General features: G+C 46.1%; 1 protein-coding gene across 2 annotated transcripts in view; it reads left to right on the top strand.

Annotated features, from left to right (window-relative positions):
- GSDME (gasdermin E) overlaps positions 1-25,372 on the top strand; it is a 359,256-nt gene that overhangs the window by 225,582 nt on the left and 108,302 nt on the right. For both annotated transcript variants that reach the window (XM_077491303.1, XM_077491304.1), the window contains exon 7: positions 15,552-15,679. In XM_077491303.1, the coding sequence (XP_077347429.1) occupies positions 15,552-15,679 (128 nt within the window). The remainder of the gene's footprint in view (positions 1-15,551; positions 15,680-25,372) is intronic.

The raw sequence follows: 25,372 nt of genomic DNA, 5'->3' as shown, positions 1-25,372 counted from the left end.
ACCCCGAAAACCAATCACTGCCTTCAGGATTTCTAAGGGTGCAAATTTTTGATCTCACTCACTACCTATCACAGTTTCGAAGGCCATAAAATAGCACAAACCCCCCCAAATGACCCCATTTTGGAAAGTAGACACCCTAAGCTATTTGCTGAGAGGCACGTTGAGTCCATGGAATATTTTATATTTTGCCACAAGTTGCGGGAATATTACAAACTTTTTTTTTTTTTGCACAAAGTTGTCAATAAATGATATATTGCTCATACATGTTATGGACATATATAAAATTACACCCCAAAATACATTCTGCTGCTTCTCCGGGGATACCACATGTATGGGACTTTTTGAGAGCCTAGCCGCGTACGGGACCCCGAAATCCAAGCACCGCCTTCAGGATTTCTAAGGGCATCAATTTTTTATCTCACTCCTCACTACCTATCACAGTTTTGAAGGCCATAAAATGCCAAGATGGCACAACCCCCACCCCCCCCCCCCCCCCAATGACCCCATTTTGGAAAGTAGACACCACAAGCTATTTGCTGAGAGTCATGGTGAGTATATTACAGCTCTCATTTCTTTTTGAAAATTAAGAAAGTAAAGAGAAAATTTTTTTTTTTCTTTTTTCAAATTTGAAAACTTTGTGACAAAAAGCGATATCTGCAAAATACTCACCATACCTCTCAGCAAATAGCTTGGGGTGTATAATGGGGTCATTTGGGCGGGGTTTGTGCCATCTAGGCATTCCATGGCCTCAGAAACTGAATTGGCATTGAGGAATGAAATCAAAAATTTACACCCTTAGAAAGCCTGAAGGCGGTACTTGGTTTTTGGGGTCCCGTACGCAGCTAGCCTCCCAAAAAGTCTCACACATGTGGTATCCCCATACTTATGAGAAGCAACAGAATGTATTTTGGGGTGTAATTCCACATATGCCCATGGCATGTTTCAGCAATATATCATTTATGACAACTTTGACGCCAGACCGACGCTTGCATTCGCCTTTGCGCAAGAGCAGGGGGGCAGGGGTGCTTTTGCTTTTTTATTTTATTTTTAAACAGTTCCTTCCATTTTTATTTTTTTATCATTTTTATTGTTATCTTAGGGAATGTAAATATCCCCTATGATAGCAATAGGTAGTGACAGGTACTCTGGTACTCTGGAATATCTCCCTTCATCCACCCACTTCTAATGATGGGCATACATGCACCATTTATATATGCCGAAGCATGGGGGCATCCTCCCGCAAAAAAGTTATGTCGCGTACACGCGGTCAAACTTTTCCACGGGCATGCCCTCCGTCGGAATTTCGACTGTGTGTACGCGGCATTAGGAGCAAAGTGGCTCCTCTACCCCTGCTGGCCCCATGCTTCGGCATATATGCTCTTTTTTTTTTTACTGTGGTGGTGAAATTACCCTCCTACAGCGTTGGAGTCACGGCTTTCTGTATCGATCCTGTACCCTACGCTAAAACTTCACTAGTGTGGGGTAGCGTTCAAAACATTCATCAAGAGCAGGATTGCCAGGACAGCGTGGACAATAATAATGGGTGTCACGCCTATATCCGCGCTTGGAACAGACACGACATCTTCTTTGGGGGTTTGTTGGGTAGGGGTAATCTTGAGGACATACGGAAATGCCTCTCATGCAGCCGGCTTACTGCATTTGGTTGGGAATGGTGAGGTGCAGAACTGTCTGGATACAGAAGGTCTGTGACAATCTCTTTCTGGAATAAAATAAAGGATAACGTCCCACCTGAAGCTCTGTATAGCACATGAGCGTTCAGCAAAGCCAATTGAAATAAGTAAACAGACACTTTTTTGTACCATCGTCTGGCCTTACGGACAACTAGATACGGTGCCAACAACTGGTCATTGAGGTCCACCCCTCCCATATTTTGGTTATATTAATGGACACAGAAGGGTTTCTCCACAACACCAGTCGGCGTATGAATTTGGACCGTCGTGTCTGCATGAAGGGAGGTAAGAACGAAAACATTCTTCTTATCCCTCTACTTCATAGCGAGCAAGTTATTACACTGCAAGCAGGCTCTCTTCCCCAGCCTAAGACGAGAATCTACAAGCCCCTGGGGAAAGCCCCAGCGATTAGGTTGCACGGTGCCACATGCTCCAATCTGCTGATTAACCAGATGACTAAACAGTGGCATGCTCGTGTAATAATTGTCCACGTACAAGTGACACCCCTTTCCGAATAAGGGTGACACCAAGTTCCACACTATCTTACCAGCACTCCCTATGTAATCTGGGCAGTTCTCCGGCTCTACGTAACTATCTTTTCCCTCATAAACCGTAAAGCTCCATACATAGCCTGTGGCCCTGTCACAGAACTTATAGAGCTTGACCCCGTATCTGGCACGCTTGTTGGGAATGTACGGTTTGAATGACAAGCGGCCAGAAAATTTAATCAGCGACTCATCAACGCAGACAACTTGATGGGGAATAAACAAGGCTGCAAAACACTGGTTGAAGTGGTTCATGAGGGGCCGAATTTTGTAGAGCCGATCGTATTCAGGGTCTCCACAAGGACGACAAAGTTCATTGTCGTTGAAGTGCAAGAACCGCAAGATCTGCTCGTATCGTTTCCTGGACATGGAGGTAGAGAACACGGGCATATGGTCAATCGGATGCGTGGACCAATACGTCCGCAACGTGATGAATTTGTGTGCCCATGTTGAGGGAAAGGCCCAGAAAGGTTTTAAATTCTGAAACCGTAATTGGTTTCCAATCTCTGGCAAGGGAAGGCAACTGGGGATTAGCGGTGATGTGTTGACCAGCATATAAATTAGTTTGGTCCTACAATAGATTTATAGTGATCTTCTGTGAAAAACGGCGAATAAAAATCACGTGGCGTAAAATCAGCTGTTTCCACCTGAATACCGGGTTGGCCAGTGAATGGGGAAAGTACGGATGCTGCAGAAGTGGTGGGCACCCAATCAGGATTGGTGAATTCTGCAGGAAGGTCACTATGGGAACGACAGGCCTGCCTTTGTCTTCTTCTTGGTGGCAGCGGGACACTACTTGTACTTGCCACCTCGCCAGCTTGAACTGCACTTATGGGACTCGCCACGTCACCACAGGTTACTGCAGTGCTGGATGTACGTTCAGGGTGTACTAGGCCGCTGGTGCTTGCCAGTTCACCAGAAGGATGAGCGGCGCTAGTACTGGCTCTCTACTCCATACGAGGGACCTGCGGCTCTTGCACCTCAACAACATCAGAAGATCGGGGTCTGGTACACTTGACCTTAGCAGGGACCTCACCTTCGTTGCCAGAGATATCTATCATGGAGCAGCTGTCCTCTACAGGATCGTATTCTGAGCCTGAATCTGACATATGAGTGGCACAATTTAATGGCACACTAGCGAGATTCACATGTAAAAAAGCACCTAGGCTGTCAGCGACTGTATAAAACGCTACCAAAAAAACTGTTAGCGATCGCAGGTATCAGGCCTGACTCTGAGAAAGCTGCAGTTATGTGTGTTGTGTTTTGTAAGTGACAGTAATCGATCGATACTGCACTTGGGTGGGCTGGGCTGGGCGGAGGGGCAAAACGCAGGTGCTAGCAGGTATCTGGACGGATCCCGCTAACAAAGCGTTTTTTGGAACCCTAAACTGCTGGGGATACTAGTATAGATCTGATCAGATCAGATATTGATCTGTTCAGATACTATACCACTAAGGGAGGTGTATGCTCTGCGTGTGGGTGTTATCGGTACTGGCACTAACCTGGCGCTTCCTGGGGCAACGCAGACCCTATCTGACTCTAAAACCTAATTGATATTAGCCGCCGGGCGATGAGGGGGTTAAACCTTTATTGGGTAATAAATGGCGGGTGCCCTGATGCTATAAAAAGAAAACGAACTAGCCAGCGTCACCCTTAACACTTATACGGTGATCACCGGTGAAAGGGTTAACTAGAGGCAATCAGGGGGTTAAAACCTTTATTAGGTAGTATATGGGGGTACCTGACGCTATATAAAAACCTGACGGGGAACCTAAATAACTAACTGGCTAACCAGCATCACCAGTGACACTTATACAGTGATCACTGGTGAAAGGGTTAACTCTAGGGGCAATCAGGGGGTTAAAACCTTTATTAGGTTGTATATGGGGGTACGCTATAAAAACCTGGCGTTGAATCTAAAAAATAACTAGCTACCTAACAGCACCAGTGACACTAATGCAGCAATCAGAAAAATGATCGCTTAGTGACACTGGAAAAAGGGGGTGAAAGGGTTACCTGGGGGACAATCAAGGGGTTAAACTTTTATTAGGGGGGTAGGGGGCTACCCTACACCTAAAGGGGCCTAAAACGAACTGCCCTGACACTTTTTGCAGTGATCAGTAAATAAATGACCACTGAAATCAGTGACACTGTGACTGGGGGGGGGGGGGGGGCAGGGGGTGATCGGAGGGTTGACTGGGGTGAATAGTGTGCCTATGTGTACCTATGTTTCAGTGTAGTGTTGGTGCACTTACTTGGATGTCTTCTCTCCTCGCCGTCCGGTCAAAAAGACCGCCATGAGAGAGACATCACTTCCTCCTGCCTGTGTTTACACTACACAGGCAGGGGAAGCTTCTCATTCGCCAGGAGCGATTGGGAGGGGGTTGGCCGAAACCAACGGGCGCCCCCTCATCGCTCCTGAAGTCAAACGGACTGCCGCCGCCAGCGGGAGGGGGTCCGATCGTACCCCCCACCCGCTGGAAGGCAGGCACGTACAGGTACGTGATTGTGCCTGTCCGTGCCATTGTGCCGACGTATATGTACAGGCGGCGGTCCTTAACTGGTTAAGTTGTGCAATCTTCTTTGTCCAATTTTTTTTTATAAAGGTATAACCCTTACCATTAAAATTAAGCATTCATTGAAACATCCCTCTTGTGTGCATTGAATGCTTCCAGAGCTCTGAAAGAATTTCTCACTGATTGTCCAGGAACTGAGCAGAATTAACCCTAACAACATGTACATATATCTCAAAAGAAAAAAGGTTGATTTGCAGTATTCATTTTTATATTTCTCACAATGTCTTTATATGGTCTATAGACCTTACCTCCATTCCCTCTTGGTGGAAGCAGACCTAGTTATCTGAGAAACTCATCAAGCCATCTTCAAACCACTGCTTACTCAACATTACAATAATACATATATGATAATATATAACACTGATATGTTTGATAAAACCTGTTTGGCTAACCTATGTAATTAGTGAGGTGGTGATATATGGAATAACATACAGCTGTGGACAAAAGTTTTGAGAATTACACAAATATTAATTTTCACAAAGTTTAGGCAAAGATTGAATATTAGCAGTGTTGACCTTTCTTTTTCAAGACCTTTACAATTCGCCCTGGCATCATGTCAATATAAACCAAAATCTCTGAGGAATATTTCCAACACCTTGTTAAATCTATGCCCCGAAGAATTAGAGCAGTTCTGAAGGCAAAATGAGGTACACCTTGCTAGTATCGGGTTGGATCCAATAAAGTGGCTGGTGAGTGTATGTCCCAGACGAGCGTTTTTCTAAATTCCCCATCTACCAACCGCCATTTATAAACCAAGATGGTAGACAAGTGGATAATTATGACATGTCCTCAGGGCACTCATGAAAAATGGACTGCCGTCTGTCAACACGGATACCCTTAATCAACACTCTTGTCCCTTGAAGTTATTGTCCCTTTTGGAGGAGTAGCTGAGGAAGAAACCAAATCCTCTTGTACAAGGCAGTGGTAGAACAGTGGTTTGTTTGAGTTGGTGGTAGGTGAATAAGATGGACACTGCTCAGAATGGAAAGCCCTCTAATGCTGCGTACACACGATCGGACTTTCCAACAGACTTGGTCTGGTGGACCAGAATCCGTTGGACAATTAAATCGTGTGTGGGCTCCAGCGGACTTTTGTTTCCCAAAAGTCAGACGGACTTAGAAATTAAACATGTTTCAAATCTATCTGACGGACTCAAGTCCAACGGACTAAAAATTGGGTAAACCGCTTGTCTGTGTGCTGGTCCGACAGCCCAAATATGACGCAAGGGCAGCTATTGGCTACTGGCTATTGAACTTCCTTGTTTAGTCCCGTTTACGTCATCACGTTCAAAAGGAACGGACTTTCGAACGGACTTAGTCCGGCCGTGTGTGGCCAAGTCTGTTCGTTCAGAAAATCTGTCGGCCCTCCACTGAAAGTCCGTCAGGAAGACCGTCGGACCTAGTCCGTCAAAGTCTGGTCGTGTGTAGGTGGCATAAGTCTTATTTTGTACCCAACAGCTACAAACTTATTAACTGTCATAACAACGCATGTGTTCGTACAAGGTGGCTGGTTCTGTTTCCTTTTACTCTTCTATGCTGTGTCTTGGTCTCTCTGCTCACACTTTATATTCATACTGGACATGCTGCCAGATGTATTAGAAGCTGGTAAGCCCAATACATCTAACCAGTGCATAGATGAGCACAAATAACGTGTTTCCCAATTGTAAGCATACCTCTGAGGACATATACTGTAGCTCAAAATACAAATGTGTTCCAGAAATTATTTATGTTCTTATGTTACCAGTTTTGCAAAGGAATAGATCATTTTGTAATATATTATATTACCATGAATGTATTTTATTGTTTGAGTTGTACTTTTTTTAAGCTTTTAGCATTCTTCTTTTAAGTGTTACTTTAGGAATCTGTAATCACAGTGTAATGTCTTCAAAGACCCCAATGCATTTATTGAAATGTGGTAATTGCGGAAGGAATAGACAAAGCAATAATTAAGGGTTATAAAGTGCCCAGTACAGTGAGGTCCCTGAAGCACTTGGGTTGTTAGAGCAAATGCACCAATCTCCTCTGAACTACGAGCATTGCTCTGGAGTTTGGTATTAGAGAAATTAATTCTGTCACATCCCATTGCTGGAGCACACATATATGTGCAATTAATGCTTTGTACGTTTTTAATCTAAGTGCTTTTTCATACTTGCGGATCACTTTTTAGAGCGCATTTGACAGGCGGGTGAAGACCTATTGCCTCATCGCTGCCTGCTTTAACCTTTTGAACTTCGCATTAAAAAGCCGCAAACGTCTCTTCCCTTCCTGACATATTGGACGTATTTCGGCAATACTATAGCTCCCTCTACACCTCAGTATTGCCCTCAGACTTCAGGCCACAGGACCTGGCACCTTGGCTGGATCCCCTGGCACTCGGCTGGCTCTCAGACGCCGAGAGGGAAACCTTGATGAGACCCATTACCCTGGAGGAGGTTTTGAAGGTCATCGGATCTTTTCTTGCTGGAAAATCCCCAGGCCCGGGCGGACTCCCCATAGAGTTCTATAAAACTCACAGGGACCTACTTGCCCCCAAACTGGCCTCACTGTCTGACAGAAGACGCTCTTCCCAACTCCATGAGTCATGCACACATAATACTGATTCACAAAGCCCCTAAGGACCCTACACCATGCGCCTCCTATAGGCCTATAGCCCTACTTAACACGTATTTCAAAATTCTTACCAAACTGCTCACTATGAGACTGCAGCCCCTATTGCCAGCTGTAATAGAGACGGACCAAACTGGTTTTATGGCTAGCAGAGCCACGGATGTCAATCTACGACGTTTATTTACCAACATTCATGCTTAACACCTCAACGAGGGTTCCCAGGTGGTGGCCTCCCTGGACATAGAGAAGGCCTTTGACACCGTGGAGTGGCCCTTTCTGTGGGAGGTTCTCCGCAGAATGGGATTCCCCTTGATTTTTATCGGGTGGTTACAGACACTCTACCGGAACTCCACGTCAGCCATTAAGTTGGGGGGAGCCTGTCACAGCCCTTCCCTCTTTCCAGAGGCACGCGGTGGGGCTGCCCTCTCTCTCCGGCCCTTTTCGCCCTTTGCCATGGAACCCCTGGTGGAGGCCCTACGCCCCTCCCCACACATTAGGGGCCTGCGCATTGGCTGGCTGGAGGAGAGGGTTGCCCTGTATGTGGACGACCTCCTGCTCTTCCTCAACGATGCAGACTCCTCACTCACAGGGGCACTGCAGATTCTAAACTCATTCTCTACTGTTACGAGCCTTAGAGTTAATTGGTCAAAGTCTCTCTTGTTTCCTATAGATCCCGCAGCGCGCACCAGCGCCCCCCCCAATATACCTTTACAGTGGGTAGATAGCTTCAAATACCTTGGGGTGGTGGTCTCGAGGCAGGCTTCGGACTTCTTGCCCCTGAATCTGTCCCCAGTTGTCCACGAGACACGACTGAGGGCGTGGGAGTCACTACCCTCATCACTGCTAGGCTGGATAAATCTGCTAAAAATGGAAATCCTGCCCAAATTTACCTACTTGCTTTGCCAATCTCAGCATTGGATTCCTAAATCCTTTTTCACTTGGCTACATTGTCCCTTCACCTCCTCCCCCAGATACAGTTGGCCAACACTAGTATGCCCAACCTCTCGGGGGGGGGGGGGGGGGGCTGGCGTGTCCTGACCTACATAAATATTTCCTGGCCACCCAACTAGTCACAGCGGCCTGGTGGCTCACTCCAGATACAACAAACCCGCCACCTTGGTCGAGGCGGCCGTGATGAAGTCGTTGGAGGCGCTACAATTTTTACTTTTTTCGTGGCCCAAAAGCCCCGTACCCGTTGACCCCCTCCATGCGCACTACACTTCGTGCTTGGAGGGTGGGACTTCAACTTGAGAAGTATCCTAAAAATGCACTTTCCCCGGCTGCCCCCTTGTGATTAAACCCCAAATTAGAGCATTTTTACAAATTGCCTGAACCCCACCCTTGGACTAAATTCAACATTAAAACGGTGGTCCAGGTGATCTCCAATCAATCTCTGGCCCCGTTTCCCAAAATGATCTCTGATTTCAACACCCCACAGTTCTTTTTTAGATACCTTCAACTTTCCCACGCCTTCAGTCGCCAATTCTCCAACCCCCCCACCCCCCATCCAGATCATCCAATCCCCCCACCCCCCATCCAGATCATCCAATCCACCCTGGAGGACCTCCTCAGGTCTGGATGTGCACATAAACCCACCTCTCAACTCTACTCTCATTTGGTGCTGACCTCCCTCCCCACGCTGGAAAAACTCAGGAACAAATGGCTACACGACATTCCTGACTTCGATAATGACGATTGGGGTGACATATGGGACTTCCCTTTTAGATCCATGGTCTCCCTGAGAGACCGACTAATACAATTCAAGATGGTCCACCATACATATTTCACCCCCCAGCTGCTGGCGATGTGGAGCAATACCAGGTGACTTCACCCACATTTTTTGGACCTGCCCACCCATTGTCGACTACTGGAAGGAGATACTAAAGGTCATCTCACAGGTCGCCACCATATAGCTCCAACCCTCCATGGCAATATGTATACTGGGCCTGATAGAGGAACTAATTCCCACTGTGGCTAGCCGCACTCTGGTCGGACTGCTCCTCTTTTATACCCGCAAAACTATAGCCCGTAGCTGTCATAAGCCCACTCCTCCTCCTCCTCTCTCTTTGTGGAAACAACTAGTTAACAATAGCCTACCCCTGTACAAAGATTGTTACGCTAATAGGGGCTGCCCCCAAAAATATGGTAAGGTTTGGTCCAAATGGCTGGCAGATCCCTCCACAGCCTGACTCGCACCCTTCTTAACCTGATATTTTCATCCAAACTATAGGAATATGCAATTGTGACTGTAATTGTATTCTGGTGATGGATGTTCTGGGCCCACTGGCGTCATCCTACCCATGAATGCCACCGGCTGGAACCATTGTGAGGTCTCTTGCCCACTGCTATGTTGCACGCAATTGTTTGCCTCTTCTCATGTCTCTGTAGATACCAAAGCCCACTATTGTCATGACCAATGTATGTTGTTTATTGAGTTTTGAAACATTTAACAAAGAACAAACAGATAAAAAAAAAAAAAAAAAGCCTCAAATGTGCATTATACACTGCTGTGGGATGCTTGCATAACTGCTCCATTCACTTAAGTATGTCATGCTAGGTGGATGTTATGCTCGCTGAAAGCGACAGGGGCTCTAATTCCTGCCATGAAGCAAAGCATCACGACAGCAAGATGTGTACACTCCTGGCCGCCGCCTTTGCAGCTATAGGAGTGGATGAGGGTAGTAAAAAAAAACATGTCTCAACCACAGAGTTTTATTGCCCTGCAACCTCTAGTGTGAACAAGCCCCAACGCCCATGTCACACAAGCAAGTTTGTAACATAGATTTGTAGCAACTACAGGACTCTGCTGGTTTTATTTTTAGTGTTTTGTAACTGGATACATATTTGCTGTTGCTGGCTGCATTGCTTAGCTAGACAGGTGCAAATTGGTGTAGTATGGCCACCAGCAGCTGCATTGGATGACATGAGTAGGTACTAAAGCAATCTCATGGAAAGCTGTAGAAAGCCAATCACTTGGCAACTGAGCTACAAATCACTTTGAATTTCTGTAACGCATAGCTGTTCTGTAGCTGCTACAAATTGCTATTACACAATTGTTAGTGTGACATAAAGATAACTGCTACTTCTACTAAAAGCAGAACTTCAGGACAAGTAACTTTTGTCTAAATAAGAGGCATTTGTACTAATCTTAATGTTCTTTGTGTATTTATATGCAATAATCCGGTGAATACAGAAGTTTCCTGTAATAAAGACCGGTCACTGCTGCGCTCTCTCACTTTAAGCTGGGTACACACGGAGTGAAATTCAGCCAATTCAGCAGGAATCGGCTGAATTTCAATCTGTATGTAGCGCTCTGTTCAACAGAAGCTGATTCTTGGACTGGCCCTTGGGTTGAATAGTCCTACTGGAAACCAGCATCCAATCAACCACTGCAGCACTGATCAGTGTATTCTGACGGGGGGAGGGGTGCAACTAGCAGTGGGGATATTCCTGCATCCACCTTGCTTGTGTGGATGCATAAATCTGAAGGTTGTGTTTTTGTTTTTTTTGTTTTTTGTTTTTTTCAGCCCTCTGGGTAAACAAAAAAGCTCAGTGTGTATCCATCTTGCTTTATTCTGCTGAGTGACTGGTCTTGTATCTCTGCAGGCAGTTTGTAGTGAATGAAGCTGCAGAGTCCTTCCCACAACTTTGCTCTCTGCATAGGTTTATGTTCAACCCGGTGGTAATGCCGCTGCTATTTTTACAAGATTATAATTGGGTTAGAAAAAGGTTTGGTGCACACAAATTGTTATTTTATATCCTTTTTGGCTATTGAAGGAATTTATTACAATGAAAATGTGCCTAGATTTAAGCTTTAAGCAAAATTTGGTGTATTGTCATACTCTAAAAGGGTTTTCTGAAAGTTTTTCAACTTGCCACGATGAGTTCTAAATCGGCTCCTTGTTATCTGTATCATGGTTTTAGATGCTGCAATGAGTAGGGTTGCACCGATACTGTCGGTGCTGATATTGAGCATTTGCACGAGTACTTGTACTCGTGCAAATGCTATGATGCTTAATCTGATATCACCCTCTCCTGTTGTACCAGGCCGGTGTCCTCAGCATAGCAGGGACCAGGCAGCCTCACAGATAATAGGTGCAGTGGTTGGGGCAGTTGAGCACCAATCTCCCTGTATAGGTTTCAGTGAAGCAGCTGACAGACACTTGTTCTCCTCTCTCTCCCGTGGCTGTCAGCTGCTTTATTGAAAGCTATACAGGGAGATAGGTGTGTATAACTGCCCCCAGCGCTGCACCGATCACCCCTGTCTGTCCTCCGGGTCCCAGATGTGGCAGGATGGAGAGCGGAGAAAGGAGCCGGTAAATGTAATTTACCGGTTCCTTCCTTTTCTGATTGAACAGTGTCACTGATCACTGACTGTCCATTCATAACTGAACATCATAAACTGGGTTTGCAATGCTTCAATTTGTGAATGGAGCGGAGCCTCTGTCTCTGTGTCCTCAATCCATTTCCCTGTCTCAAAGGGGAGATGCCTGTGGTCTGTTTAGTCCTCTGATCTCACCAAAGCCTCTATCCCCCCCCCAAAATGGGGAGGATTTGCAGCTCTTGAGTGGTGGATTTACTAAAGACAAATGGACTGTTCACTCACCCCTAGAGCTTAGTGAATGTGGTAAACATCTGCGGATTTCCATTATTCAGTCCCGTTCAAGCAAAAATGATTGTTGTGGTTTTTATGTTTTCATTTTCCTTGCACCTGATGGCTATTCTTTACAAAGTAAGGCTTTACCACATTGACATTTACTATGAAAAAAAGAAGAGTTCAACTTGTCTACTTGCCTTTAGTCAATCAACCCCTGAGTGTTGGACCAGCAGCATAATTTACTTGAATGCCAACTCAGTCTTACTGAACTTGCTGAGCAAATAGTTGTATGCATTGGCGGGCTGTAGAGCAGTTCCCTGTGTGACATGCACACTGATTAGGGCCCTGTATGACTCTTGTATGTTTTGTGGCTCCAAAAGGGTTTATTCTGTGATCAATCAGAGATCAATACAATAGCTTACAATGAATGGCATAAATGAAAGCAATCCATTGTGTACAATTGTCATGTGATCTGCTGTGATTGGTCACGGTGATCACCTGGTACCAGCAGTGCGCCGGTACACTGATCTATCATCCACTGGGTTCAGTGGACACAGGAGATGACAGATCATGCGGCCCATGGCACGTTCTGGGGAGAACATCATATGACGTCCAACTAGAACTAGGGAGCCCCTGCCTGGCCATCATTTGACTATAGGCCAGGCAGGAAGTGGTTAAAATATAGCCTAGTCACAAATTTGGCTTTGTGTCTGGAGCTAGAAAAGCTACTAATAGCCAGTCACACTCATATGGGTGATTAGGGCCACACAGTGAATTCTTGTAGCAGGAATCCTCAGTTTGACAGCTGTTATCACAGGTTATTCAAACAGCTAAGACTGGAAAGCCTGTACAAAGCAATGACAGAATACTGGGAGCTGCTGCTGTCTATCTGTGTAAAGGGCTGATAAACTGTGAGTACAATAGTGGCCCAATCAATTCTTATCAATTGCATTCTCTAATCAAACCACACTCCCTGCATAAAGGGTTAGTAAACCTAATTCTTAGTGGAACAATACATTTCCTAGTTCTGACTTGACCACAGTTGCAAACACTAGTCAGAGTTGGTCCTTTCCTTGGGAGTGATAACAAATTCTTCTGAATGTTGGATACACCTTATAGGAAGCAGACATTTTTTCTTTTGTTTTAATAGGGTATACTATACTGTATTGGCTATATAGGAAGAGTTGTGCTTTACAAAAATACATGCTATCTTAACCACTTGCTGTCCGCTGCACGCTGATATACGTCTGCAAAATGGCAGCAGTGAGCAAATAGGCGTACCTGTACATCCCCTTTAATTGGGGCTCAGGGTGACTCTGTCAGCCAGTCTCCAGGCGATCGTGTCACGGAGCCGCAGTATGGGTAAACATGGCATTTCCCCGTTCTGCCCTGGGACATGACAGAGATCACTGCTCCCTGTCATCGGGAGCAGTGATATCATGTGATTTGAAGCCCACCCCCCCCCCCCCCAAAAAATATCTAGAAGAATACATATCGGCCTAAACTGAGGAAATAAATTGTACTTACATATTTGTTCTTACATATTTTTGAAAAAACTGATATGAAAAAACTTGCCACCGCCCTCATCTATAGCTGGCTATAGCAGTAAGCGGCATTGGAAGGCTAAATCACATAACAACAAGGCCTGGGGAATGCCCAGGAAAAACCCAAGCCTACTTACCACCAGCTTGCAGACAACTAAATTAACCTGTCTAACAGTACGTTAAAAACGGGTTTAGTCCGCACGCATTTGCAAACACATGCATAAGCCACAGAGCCTCGTCAAGGCACCCTGGTATCTGTGGTCCTAACACAAAAATATGAGTGTCCCCACAGTGGAGGCACATGCATTCTAATGTATAAATGAGGTCTTAATGGTACATGCAGCACACCAAACGCCCAGTATGTAGCACAATGGCTGCAAAGGTGTTGGTGCATTGCATGACCAATACAAATATGATATGAAAAAACTCACCACCGTTCTTTTATATATTTTTGGGGGATATTTATTATAGCAAAAAGTAAAAAATGTTGCTTTTTTTTTTTCAAAATTGTTGCTCTTTTTTTTTTATAGCGCAAAAAATAAAAACTGCTGAGATGATCAAATACCAACAAACGAAAGCTCTATTTGTGGGAAAAAAAGGGCTTACATTTTGTTTGGCTGCAACGTCGCATGCCCATGCAATTTTCATTTAAAGCAATACAGTGCAGAATCGCAAAAAGTGCTCTGGTCAGGAAGGGAGTAAAATCTTCTGGGGCTGAAGCTGATAAAAAAAGAATTCTGCTAAGCACTAAATGTATTTAATATAAAACCTAAAACAATCTCATTATATATGCTTCTAAAATGTTTGATACTGTTTATTGACCAACACTTATTTGTTATTTCCAACTTTCCACTATTTTTATCATGCTAGTGATGAAGGTATAGTTGATGAAGAGGATTGTTAGATAGGTGTCACAATAGTTTTCTCTTTCCTGCTTTTTTTTCAGTACATTGTAACATTTACAGGTCCCCCCCCCCCCGTGTCCTGTGACTGGACAATGAAAAGAGAGGCATCAAACTGATAAACTCATCTTTCTGATCTCTCAGCAAGTTTCTTGTTACCACAAAATCAGCTTTACAGGTCAAGTTTAGGTTGATTTTTATTTTTTATTTTTTTTTGTGAATTCAGAGATGCAATAATTTGTGGCTTTTTAGTGACTACAGGAGGTCCCCGTATTAACATTTTATTTAGGTTTTTAGTTCTGTAACATGTTCCCACTACAAACATTGCTGACTTGTAAGTGTTGAAACTTGTTCTAATTATTATATAAGGCACTGGCAGGAGATGGCAATGAGTCAGATAGCTGTGTTCCATTGCTACTGTTCTAATGTTTGCTACCGTAATGCACACAACTTTTCAACGCACGAGACTCAGCAGGAGGGAAACAGCACAAGCAGATTGTTTAACTAACACGAAACTCCCTGAACCATACTGCAGGAACAAATCCATTAAATGGTCTTCATCTTCTAATGCCCCGTACACACGAGAGGGATTAAGTCTGACAGACCTCCAAAGGAGTTCCGCCGGAGTTCCGACGGAGTTCTGGCGGACTTTTCGACCGAACGGACTTGACCACACACCATCACACCAAACTCCGACGGAGTCGAACGTGATGACGTACGACTGGATTCGACGTAGGAAGTTCATAGACAGTAGCCAATAGCTGCCCTAGCGTCGGTTTTAGTCCGTCGGAGTAGCACACACACGAGCGAATTATTCGAAGGGGACCGGGTCCGGCGGAGTTCCGTCGGGAAAATTTGAAGCATGCTTCATTTCTAAAGTCCGTCAGACTTTAGCGAAGCTAAAGTCCGTTGCAGCCCACACACGATCGGATAGTCTGACGGACTCAGTCCGTCGGAGTTTGGATGTCGAAAAGTCCGCTCGTGTGTACGGGGCATTACAGTCTGTTCCATAATGTAAGGTATTTCATATGCTGTTGTATCATTACAACATAAAGTCCCTTTTGATTCTTTTTTTTTTTTTCTCACTCAGACATACTGGAGATAACCAAGCCTTTTTCTGTACTGCAAGACCTTCCTGAAAGCCATCGTGGAGAGCTTTATAATGGACTTTTTGAAATATTACACGATGGGCAAACGGTCATTCAGCTACAGGCTGTGGTAAGATTGGCCGAGTCTTTATTCCAGCTAAATAATAAATATGTCTTCTTAGCCTTATCAAGCCAGGATTTACTTGCTGTTTATAAAGTGTGTTGTTCTTGTACAAACTATACAGCGCTAAAAATGTAGGTCAGCATATACTTGTTTTATGCACCAAATTGTCTTCTGTGATTTTAGGAGCAGTAAAAATTAAACGCATAGCCTTTAATTTAAATTACGGTAGTCATTAATCGGGTGTATTTAATAAGGTGATGCAGCAACCAGTGCAAACCTTTTTTTCATTTAAAATTTGGTTGCTTTTGATTTATTACACCTTTCCTTTGCTCCAAAAATAAAGCGCAGCCTTTTAGTTCTAAAGGTTTGCATTGTTTGTTTTTTTTTTTGTTCCAAACTGTTCAAACTTAGTGAGGAGTCTGATCTTCATGCTGAATCGTTATGATGTACCAAGGGGAAAGATGAACAAGACTGTTTAAATCTGAAAGGACGGAAATTTGAGAGTGGCTGTGAATTGTGTTTGAAGGTGGAAGCTATGAGGCTTGTCATTCTTACCCTTGTTTCTGTATTTAATGAGTCTATGACCCAAAACAAGTTCATACATGTCTGTTGTCATGGCAGCTCTATGAATCTGCTTGTTCCCACTCAGTGACTTACATGGAGCAAGGATTAAAGCGGAGTTCCACCCAAAAATGGAATTTCCAGTGTCTGGATTCCTCCCCCCCTCCGGTGTCACATTTGGCACCTTTCAGGGGGGAGGGGGAGCAGATACCTGTCTAATGCAGGTATTTGCTCCCACTTCCGGCGCAAGATCGCCACAGTATTCGCAGCGATCTACGCCACGTTTGGCCCCTCCTCCATTCCCTCCATTGTCTTCTGAGAGACACACAGGTGCCAGAAGACAGCAGGCACCATTTAGAACGTGCAGCGTGACTCATGCATGCGCAGTAGGGAACCAGGCTGTGAAGCCGCAAGGCTTCACTTTCTGATTCTCTTACTAGCAATGCTGGTGCCTCCACCTGGAGCCCAGGGGATGGGTCGTATTTGCGTGAGGACATCATGGGCACCCTTGACAGGTAAGTGGTCCTTATTTAGATGTCAGCAGCTGCAGTATTTGAAGCTGCTGACTTTTTTTTGTTGCGGAACTCCGCTTTAAGATAATAGGAACAGTCTTTAAAACCTGCACCTACAAAAATGCCTCTGTGGCTCCCACATTCCTGTCCTGACTGGTTGTTTTTAGGTATCCAAGTCTAATGTTCTCTGAGAAATTTGACTTGTTGATTGTAAGTTAAGAAATGCTGCAGAGTTGACTTTACTAAATGAAAGAACAGAGTTTTGTCTATAGGTCCCCATGACTATATAATATCTGTTGCATTGTAATAAACTCACATAGGGTAAACAAAATTATAAGAAAACCGTGTGCAAAAATTTCACAATAACATAAGGAGTATGGGTCCCCGCGGAAGACTTTGTTTACGACAAAATTGCGTACAGGAAGTCAACTGGAGCTTGATGCCGATATTGATGGTTTGGTTACACTTAAATGTGCATACTCATTATTCTTTGTAAGTGTGGTTTTATATTCAATAAAATTTGTTTTTATGCGGTTTGCACTACTAGAAGTGTTTATCTGTTTACTTTGCATGAATAAACCTATCTGTTTTGAGCTCATCAAACACCTGGAAAGCGATGCTGGCAAATAGGATTGGAATTAGCGTGGAGAGTTGCCACTGGGGTTGAGCATGCCAAGTGCTTGAGACCACTCTGAATAAGGGGGTCTTAGTATCTGGTAAGCCCACACCTCTATAGTTGTTACAGGAACACTGGTTTTGGCGGTGGAATATTTAAGTTGTGAAGTATCTTTTTTCCTTTTCTGTTGAAGTGAGTCAACAATTTATTCACTGTGGAGTTATAAGTAGTTCTTTACTTTATTGTACATGTGTCTCCCCAATGGAGTTTACCTTTTCTCTCACTGTAGATTTTTTGTATATTCACTTTAGAATAATAACGTTTTTTTCACATTTTTGTTTTTAACCACCTCAATACCAGGCACTTTCACCCCTTCCTGCCCGGGTCAATTTTCAGCGATGTTGCACTTTTGACCGATTATGTGGTCATGCAAAACTGTACCCAAATGAATTTATAATTTTCTTCACACAAATAGCTTTCTTTTGGTGGTATTTAATGCAGCTAAGAAGGCGCTCAGCTGTTATCTCAAGCAGCAGGAGGGGACCTTTCACTGCTCGCCCGGGCTCTCTGGTCCCACTGAGTGACCACCTGGCACATCCGCCGGCTGGCCGGAGACCTGAACAAAGCCAGAATGTGCTTTGAGCAGGTCTCAGATCTAGTAACCCGGAAGCGATGTCATGACATCACTTCTGGTTTACAGAACACCTAAAGGTGCCAACATTTAAAAAAAAAGTCAATATTCAAAACTGCCAAACTTGGCACTTTGAATGCTTTTAAGTGCAAAGGAGGGATTTGGGGTCTTATAGACCCCAGATCCCTCCATAAAAGAATGCCTTTGACTGCCTATTACTGTCACAAGAGATGTTTACATTCCTTCTGACAGCAATAAATGTGATCAGATTTTTTTTTTTTTAAGGGACAGTGTAAAAAGTTAATAAAATAAGAAATTATTCTTAAGCGAATGCAAAATTGTTCAGAAGTGAACACTTACGGAAGTTGCAACCAGTGAACCACACTGTTCAAACCACACGTGAAGTATTGCCATGATCCTTGGAGAGAGAGAGCAATAATTCTAGCACAAGACCTCCTCTGTAACTGGTAACATGTAAAAAAAAAAAAAAAACGTTGCCTATGGAGATTTTTAAGTGCCATAGTTTGTCACCATTCCACGAGTGCACAATTTTAAAGCATGATATGGGGGGGTGGCTGTGTATCATGAGGGATGGCTGTGTGGTGTGCAGGGGGGCTGTATGATGTGCAGGGGGGTGTGTAAGGTAAATGAGTCCAGAGGTGTGGGGCTGTGTAATGTAAAGAGGTCCAGATTATTATCTTTGTTCATTAGCAGGTGAATGCTGCCCTTCATGCATTCACATACATTGAACCTGGCCCTTAAGTGAAAAATTGTTGCTGACCCCTGTTGTACAGAGCAGGGACAGAACCATGATCTATCATTCCATGTCTCCCACTGTTCAGATAATGGAAATAAGCAATGTGTATTTATTATTATTATTACTACAAATTATTTGTATACTGTCAATATTTTCAGCAGCGCTTTAACCCCAAAATGCTTGCAATGTAATGTCTCTAATAAATTTAAACAGTCATACGCTATTAAATCATTTTGAATGGCAATCATACAGGCTGTCTTTATTTGAGGAAACAAACTTTCAGTCACAAGAAGAACTTACAGATGTGTATGTAGATACCGTGTCTGACGGATTTCATTTCAGGATTCTGGAACTGAAGGCCCACTATGCTGTTAGGCCACCATTCAAAATGAACTTTATCTTTTGTTCACTGACTGACACAGCTCCATTATTCTTGACCATAGGGCCACCTTCAGGAGAGAACTAGGCAGAACATGTTATACATGTGAAACAAAAGAGAACTTTGTAGTTCCGCCCAGGGGGCAGTCCCTTCAATAACAACCCCTCAGCCTGATTCCTGTAGCTTCAGTTTTTTTCTGCCTAGTGAAGGGACCTAGGAATCCTAGGGATTTTTTTTTTGAAGAAGTTTGCCTTTTGCGAAACATTTTTGGATCCTGTGATCTGCTATCAACAGCCGGCTGGGTGACAGGCTGGATACCCTAATCCTTGTAGTCTCCCCAGCCTGACTATCGAGCATGTGCAGACCATATCTACGCGCTGGGTCAGCCACGACATGCGCCTCAGGATCTAGGGGCGGCCGGTGAGCACAAAGCTCTGGGGCACACATATGACTGGGCTACTGATGTCTGTGTGCCATAGCCAGCAGCCACCCCGTACTGATCAGAGAGTGGGTCTGTGATGGGATGTCCCCGTGCTCCTCCGGATGGTAAGTACAGCTCTCCCTGCTTCGGCTGGGTTGTTCAGCTGGGCATTCCCTGGGAGGTAGATTCCGGGGTCCCACTCCTCCCTCTCTTCTCTCCCTGTCCCTATCCCCCCCCCCGTGGGGGATGCTGCATGATGGGCTGCTGAGCGGTGGTGTGCCTATAGCCAGGTGTTCCCTGGGGGGCTCTCACCTTGGATGGGGGGCTGCGTTGGGTGCCTGTCTCCCTGCGGGTCTGTGGTCTCCCCACTGGGTGTCTGCATATGTTGATCGCCATAGCGCTGTTCTGCCGCAATTTTTGCTGTATTTTCTCTGTGTGCTTTTGTTGGCCATGTTTGGTGTGCCTCACTGGAAAGCATGGTCGGGCCATTTTGCTGTAGTTCGGTGTCCATTTTCCCTATGATTATGTCCCTTATACTGGGTGGCCGGCGGCCATTTTGTTGTAGCCCGGCACGGTTTTTATGCTCAGCGCTGGTCCCTGCTGCTCAGAACAGAGTTTCTCACTCAGGACACCTTGGAGCTGACACAGGCACTTGTAGCTGAACGGCGCAGAACTCGGTCGGGTGGTGAGTCCTGTGGTGGGGGCCCCTCAGTCTGCTGCAGCTAGGAGGGTGGGACTGGGCACCTGTTCTAAGTCCCCAAGGGTGGCAGACAGGGTGGGTCAGCATGGCTTCAGAAACTGGTGTTTCTTCCCCCGAACTCCTGGCAACTGCAACCGGCTCGTCTGCAAACAGTGCAGTGCCTTTGGACGCTTTGGTGGCAGCCCTTGATATGTTCGTTGCCAGGATGGAGGCGGTGTGCGGGTGCAAAGGTGGTAAAGAGCGGGCAGTGGCCTGATCCTTGTAGACAGTTGTGGGGTCAGCAGTGCAACCAGTACTGGCCTCAGCACTTGTGTCACAGACACTTATGGAGTGGGCAAAACTTTTGCACCACGAGTTGGGGAAGCAGCAGGCCTCCCCTGTTTGCGCGGAACTAGCAGACCAGTTAGTGCAAGGCCTTAAGTACGTGTTTGATGCGGCCCTGGATGCACTTCCTCTGTTATCCAGGGCTTCAGTGTCAGCAGTGTTGCTGAGGCACTTGATTTGGCTAAAATGCTGGTCTGCGTATGTCAGAGAAGTTACCTGGTTGGTCACGGTGTTGGTGTGCATCAATGTGTGACGGTGCGTGCTGGCGCACGTGTTCCTGTGCGTGCTGTGGTGCGCGCCCCTGCGGGCGCTAGTGTGCGCCGGTGTGCGCCTGTGCACGCTCCTGTTAGCACTGGTGCGCGCTGTTGTGTGCACTCCTGGTGGCACTGGTGTGCGTGCTGGCGTACGTGCATGGTGTTTGGCGCCAATCGGCCTATTTAGGTTTGCGCATACTCCACTCAAGTGCTGCCTGATCATCAGCTCCCCCGGTCCCTGCTCCGTTGCCTGTATCTGCATTCCTGTATCTCCGCTCTCCTGGCGACCCGGCTTGCTCTTGGACACCCCTGATCTCCGCCTGCACCTGCCCTTGGCCTGTTCTGACCTTGCTCCTGCCTGTTCCTATTGTACCGTTGCTGCCTGCCTGTTGCCGAATCCTGCCTGTACCCGGACCCGCCTGCTCGGCCCCTGCTCCGCACCCCAATTGCCTGTGTTCCAGCCTACTCACCTGCTGCTTCGGGGTTTCTCCTGCTTCCAGCTCCTGGGCCCTAATCATAGGCTCTCATACCACTCCGCACTCCCAGCCACCTGTCTACTCTACCAGGGGTTGTAAGTCGGACACATACGTGAGACCACCCTCAGCCCAAGCGGACTCACTGGTCTGGTAAGTGGAAGTCTGACAGTATCAGGCAGCCATGACCGAGTCCGGGCAGGGGGCCTCCCCCATGGGCGAACTATGCAGACATCTGGCTGGTCTGTCTCAAGCCGTAAAGAACCTCCAGGAAGGTTACTCAAGATTGGAGGAGCAAGTTCAAGCCTTATCCTCTTCATCTAATCCTCAGGGAACATCTTCAGCCGGCCTTTCACCCGCACCCTCCGTAGTGATGCTTCCTCCAGAGCCACGAGTACCTACGCCCGAGAGATTTACCGGAGATCGCAACAAGTACCGTGCATTCCGCAATTCCTGCAAGCTTTATTTTGCACTGCAACCTCGCACATTCTCTCTTGAAGCAACTAAGGTGGGCTTTGTGATATCCCTGTTGTCCGTCGAGCCACAGACCTGGGCCAGAAGTCTGGGTCCCTGGATAGTCTTGATAACTTCTTCTTGGCGATGCCCCAGCTATATGAGGACCCCCAATTGACCAACTGCAGAAGCTGCACAGCACTCTCTCCAACAAGGTCGCAGAGCGGCCGAGGACTATGCGGTTGAGTTCTGCCGCTGGAGTTCCGACACGGATTGGAACGACGCCGCCCTGCGCCACCAATTCCGGATGGGACTATCTGACCCACTCAAGGATGAGTTGGCACGAGTGTGGATACCACAAACCTTGGATGAGCTTATCAATCTCTCCATCCAGATTGATCGTCGCTTAAGGGAGCGTCGGTCGGAGAGATCTTCCAGCCATTTCCGCCCCACTTGGATGCTCCCCAAGGTTCCAAGTTCTGCCAGTCAGTTTCCACCCACCTCTACTGCTCCAGCTCAAGAAGCTCCCAAACCAATGCAGCTTGGTTTGCTCCGGCCCTTGCTGACCCCTGAAGAAAAACAGTGCAGACGTACCGACAACCTGTGCCTCTACTGTGGGGAACCTGGGCACTATGTAAGGGCCTGCCCCAACAAGACACGTAAGTGTGTAACCACTTCTTCCATGTGTGCATCTGTTCTGCATAAACCCAGTTCTCACCTTGCTCTTCTCATCACATTACAGCTTCCAGGAGGGAATATTCCAGTGTCAGCTATCATTGATTCGGGAGAATGCAGCTGTTTTAGCGATCAGACCTTCGCTGCCAACCATCATATCCCGCTTCAACCCAAGGCCCAGGGACTTGCTTTACACCTTGCGGATGGCTCCGCCTTTAGTTCCGGTCCAGTCACACAAGAGACGTCCCTTTGTTGGCTACTATGGGCACCTGTCACCAGGAGCACCTACGTCTGGATGCCATCTCTTCCCCTCTTTTTCCCATCATCCTGGGAATGCCTTGGCTGTAGGCCCACAATCCCAGCATAAACTGGGCCACAGGAGAAGTCAAATTCCTTTCGGAGTATTGCCAGCAACACTGCTTAGGCCGACTGTCTGATGAACCCTCCCAACTTCTCTGCTTGGATGTTGATCCAGAACTACGTCAGTCCATCCCTGAACCTTCTAGAGACTTTCTAGACGTATTCAGCAAGAAAGGAGCAGAGACTCTTCCCCCTCACAGGCCTTATGACTGCCCTATAGAACTGTTACCAGGCACCGAAGTTCCTTTTGGAAGAATTTTCCCACTAACGGAGCAGGAGCTAGATACTCTGAAAGACTATATTGATGAAAACCTGAAAAAGGGGTTTATCTGCCCCTCCACCTCCCCAGCCGGTGCTGGCATTTTCTTTGTCGAAAAGAAAGACCATTCTCTGCGTCCATGCATCGACTATCGGGAGTTGAACAAGATAACTATTAAAAACCGTTATCCCTTACCCCTAGTACCTGAACTATTTCAAAGGCTTGGAACCGCAGTCATCTTCACGAAATGAGATCTTTGTGGAGCTTACACTTTAATTCGTATCCGAGAAGGAGATGAGTGGAAGACGGCTTTCCGTACTCAATTTGGGCACTTCGAGTACCTTGTCATGCCCTTCGGGTTGTGTAACGCCCCTGCAACTTTTCAACATTTTGTCAACGAAATTTTTCGTGACTACCTGGACTTGTACGTAATCGTGTACCTGGACGATATCCTAATCTTCTCCTCGTCATTAGATGATCACCGTAGACACATCCGGAATATTCTAACCCGACTCAGGCAACACGGGCTTTATGCAAAACTCTAAAAATGTGAGTTTGAACTCCAGTCTATCCAATTCTTGGGCTTGGTCATATCGGTCGAGGGCATCAAAATGGACCCCCAAAAGGTGTCTACCATCCTGGACTGGCCTGCGCCTGTGGATAAGAAGGGTGTACAGCGCTTCATTGGCTTCTCTAACTTTTACCGGAAGTTCATCAGAGGCTTTTCTGCAATTATTGCCCCCATTACCGAACTGACCAGGCAGGGTACCCGATTCTCTTGGACCCCCAAGGCCCAGGCGGCCTTTGAAAAACTTAAGGAGTTGTTTACTTCAGCTACTATTCTGAAACATCCAGATCCAGCTCTGCCCTTCGTCCTTGAGGTTGATGCTTCAGAAATCACTTTTGGGGCAGTGTTCTCTCAGCGGCAGGGTGCCAAGGCCCTCCTCTATCTGGTAGCGTTCTTTTCCCGTAAACTCTCGATGTCTGAGAGGAACTATGATGTAGGAGATTGAGAACTTCTGGCCATTAAGGCGGCTCTGGAGGAGTGGCGTTACCTATTGGAGGGTGCTGCACATCCCATCTTGGTCTACACCGACCATAAGAATTTGGAATATTTGAGAACAGCCAAAAGACTAAGACCACGGCAAGCCAGATGGGCCCTTTTTTTTTCCCCGATTCCAATTTCCTATCACCTACAGACCTGGTTCTAAGAATGTTAAGCCGGATGCGCTGTCTCGCATGTTTTCTGATTCTGAAAAGACTCTGCCTCCCAATACAATCCTCCCTTCTGTAAACTTCCTGCTCCTCCAAGGGGACCTTATCTCCTGGATCAGACAGGCTTCTGTGGGAATGCCCCCGGTCCCTGAAGCCAGCTTAAGAGGAGGTTTATTCTGGCATAAAGACAAGATTGTGGTTCCTGAGGCCTTAAAGGTGAATGTATTGGAGCTCTGCCACGACCATAAAATGGCCAGACACTCAATGATTGCAAGAATTATGTGGACTCATGTAACACTTGTGTCGGACACGAGCTTGGGGTCTATTGAAACCCTTACCTGTTCCTGAGAGACCATGGAAAATTATCTCAATGGATTTCATTGTGGAACTTCCCCCATCCGAGGGGTTCTCTATCATCTTCGTTGTGGTGGACAGGTTGTCCAAGATGGCTCATTTCCTCCCACCCCCTCGGCCATGGAGACAGCCAAGATCTTTGTTAAGGAAATCGTAAGGTTGCATGGGGTCCCAGTGAGCATCGTGTCCGATCGAGGTGTCCAATTCACCTCAAGGTTTTGGAAGGCGCTCTGCGGATCCCTTGAAATCGAGTTGGCATTTTCATCAACCTATCACCCCCAGACAAATGGACAAACTGAAAGAACAAATCAGTCCTTGGAGCAATACATCCGCTGTTTTTCCTCCTTCTCTCAGGATGACTGGGTCTCTGTTTTTCCTCCTTCTCTCAGGATGACGGTTATTACCCGTGGCGGAGTTCTCGTTTAACAACTCCTTGCATTCCGCCATCAATCAAACACCATTCTTTGCCAATTATGGCTTCCACCCAGCTTTCCTACCTAGTTCGATACCAGAATGTACTGTTCCTGCAGTTTCTGAAACTATGGATTTTTTCTCCACCAACAATAAACTCCTAAGGGAGACTATGGCCAAGTCTCAGGAGTACTATAAAAAGATGTATGATAAGAAGAGACGTGGAGAACTTATCCTGGAGCCCAGCAACCAAGTGTAGTTGTCCACAGTTAACCTGAAAATGGCCTGTCCCTCTAGGAAATTAAGCCCTAAATTCATGGGTCCCTTCACAGTGAAGAGAAAAA

Source organism: Lithobates pipiens, unplaced genomic scaffold (assembly GCF_037356315.1).
Source record: "Lithobates pipiens isolate NorthernLeopardFrog02 unplaced genomic scaffold, aLitPip1_a1.2 Scaffold_19, whole genome shotgun sequence".
Lineage (NCBI taxonomy): Eukaryota > Metazoa > Chordata > Amphibia > Anura > Ranidae > Lithobates > Lithobates pipiens.
The sequence above is the reverse complement of the archived record's forward strand: the minus strand, read 5'-3'. Positions and strand labels throughout refer to the sequence as shown.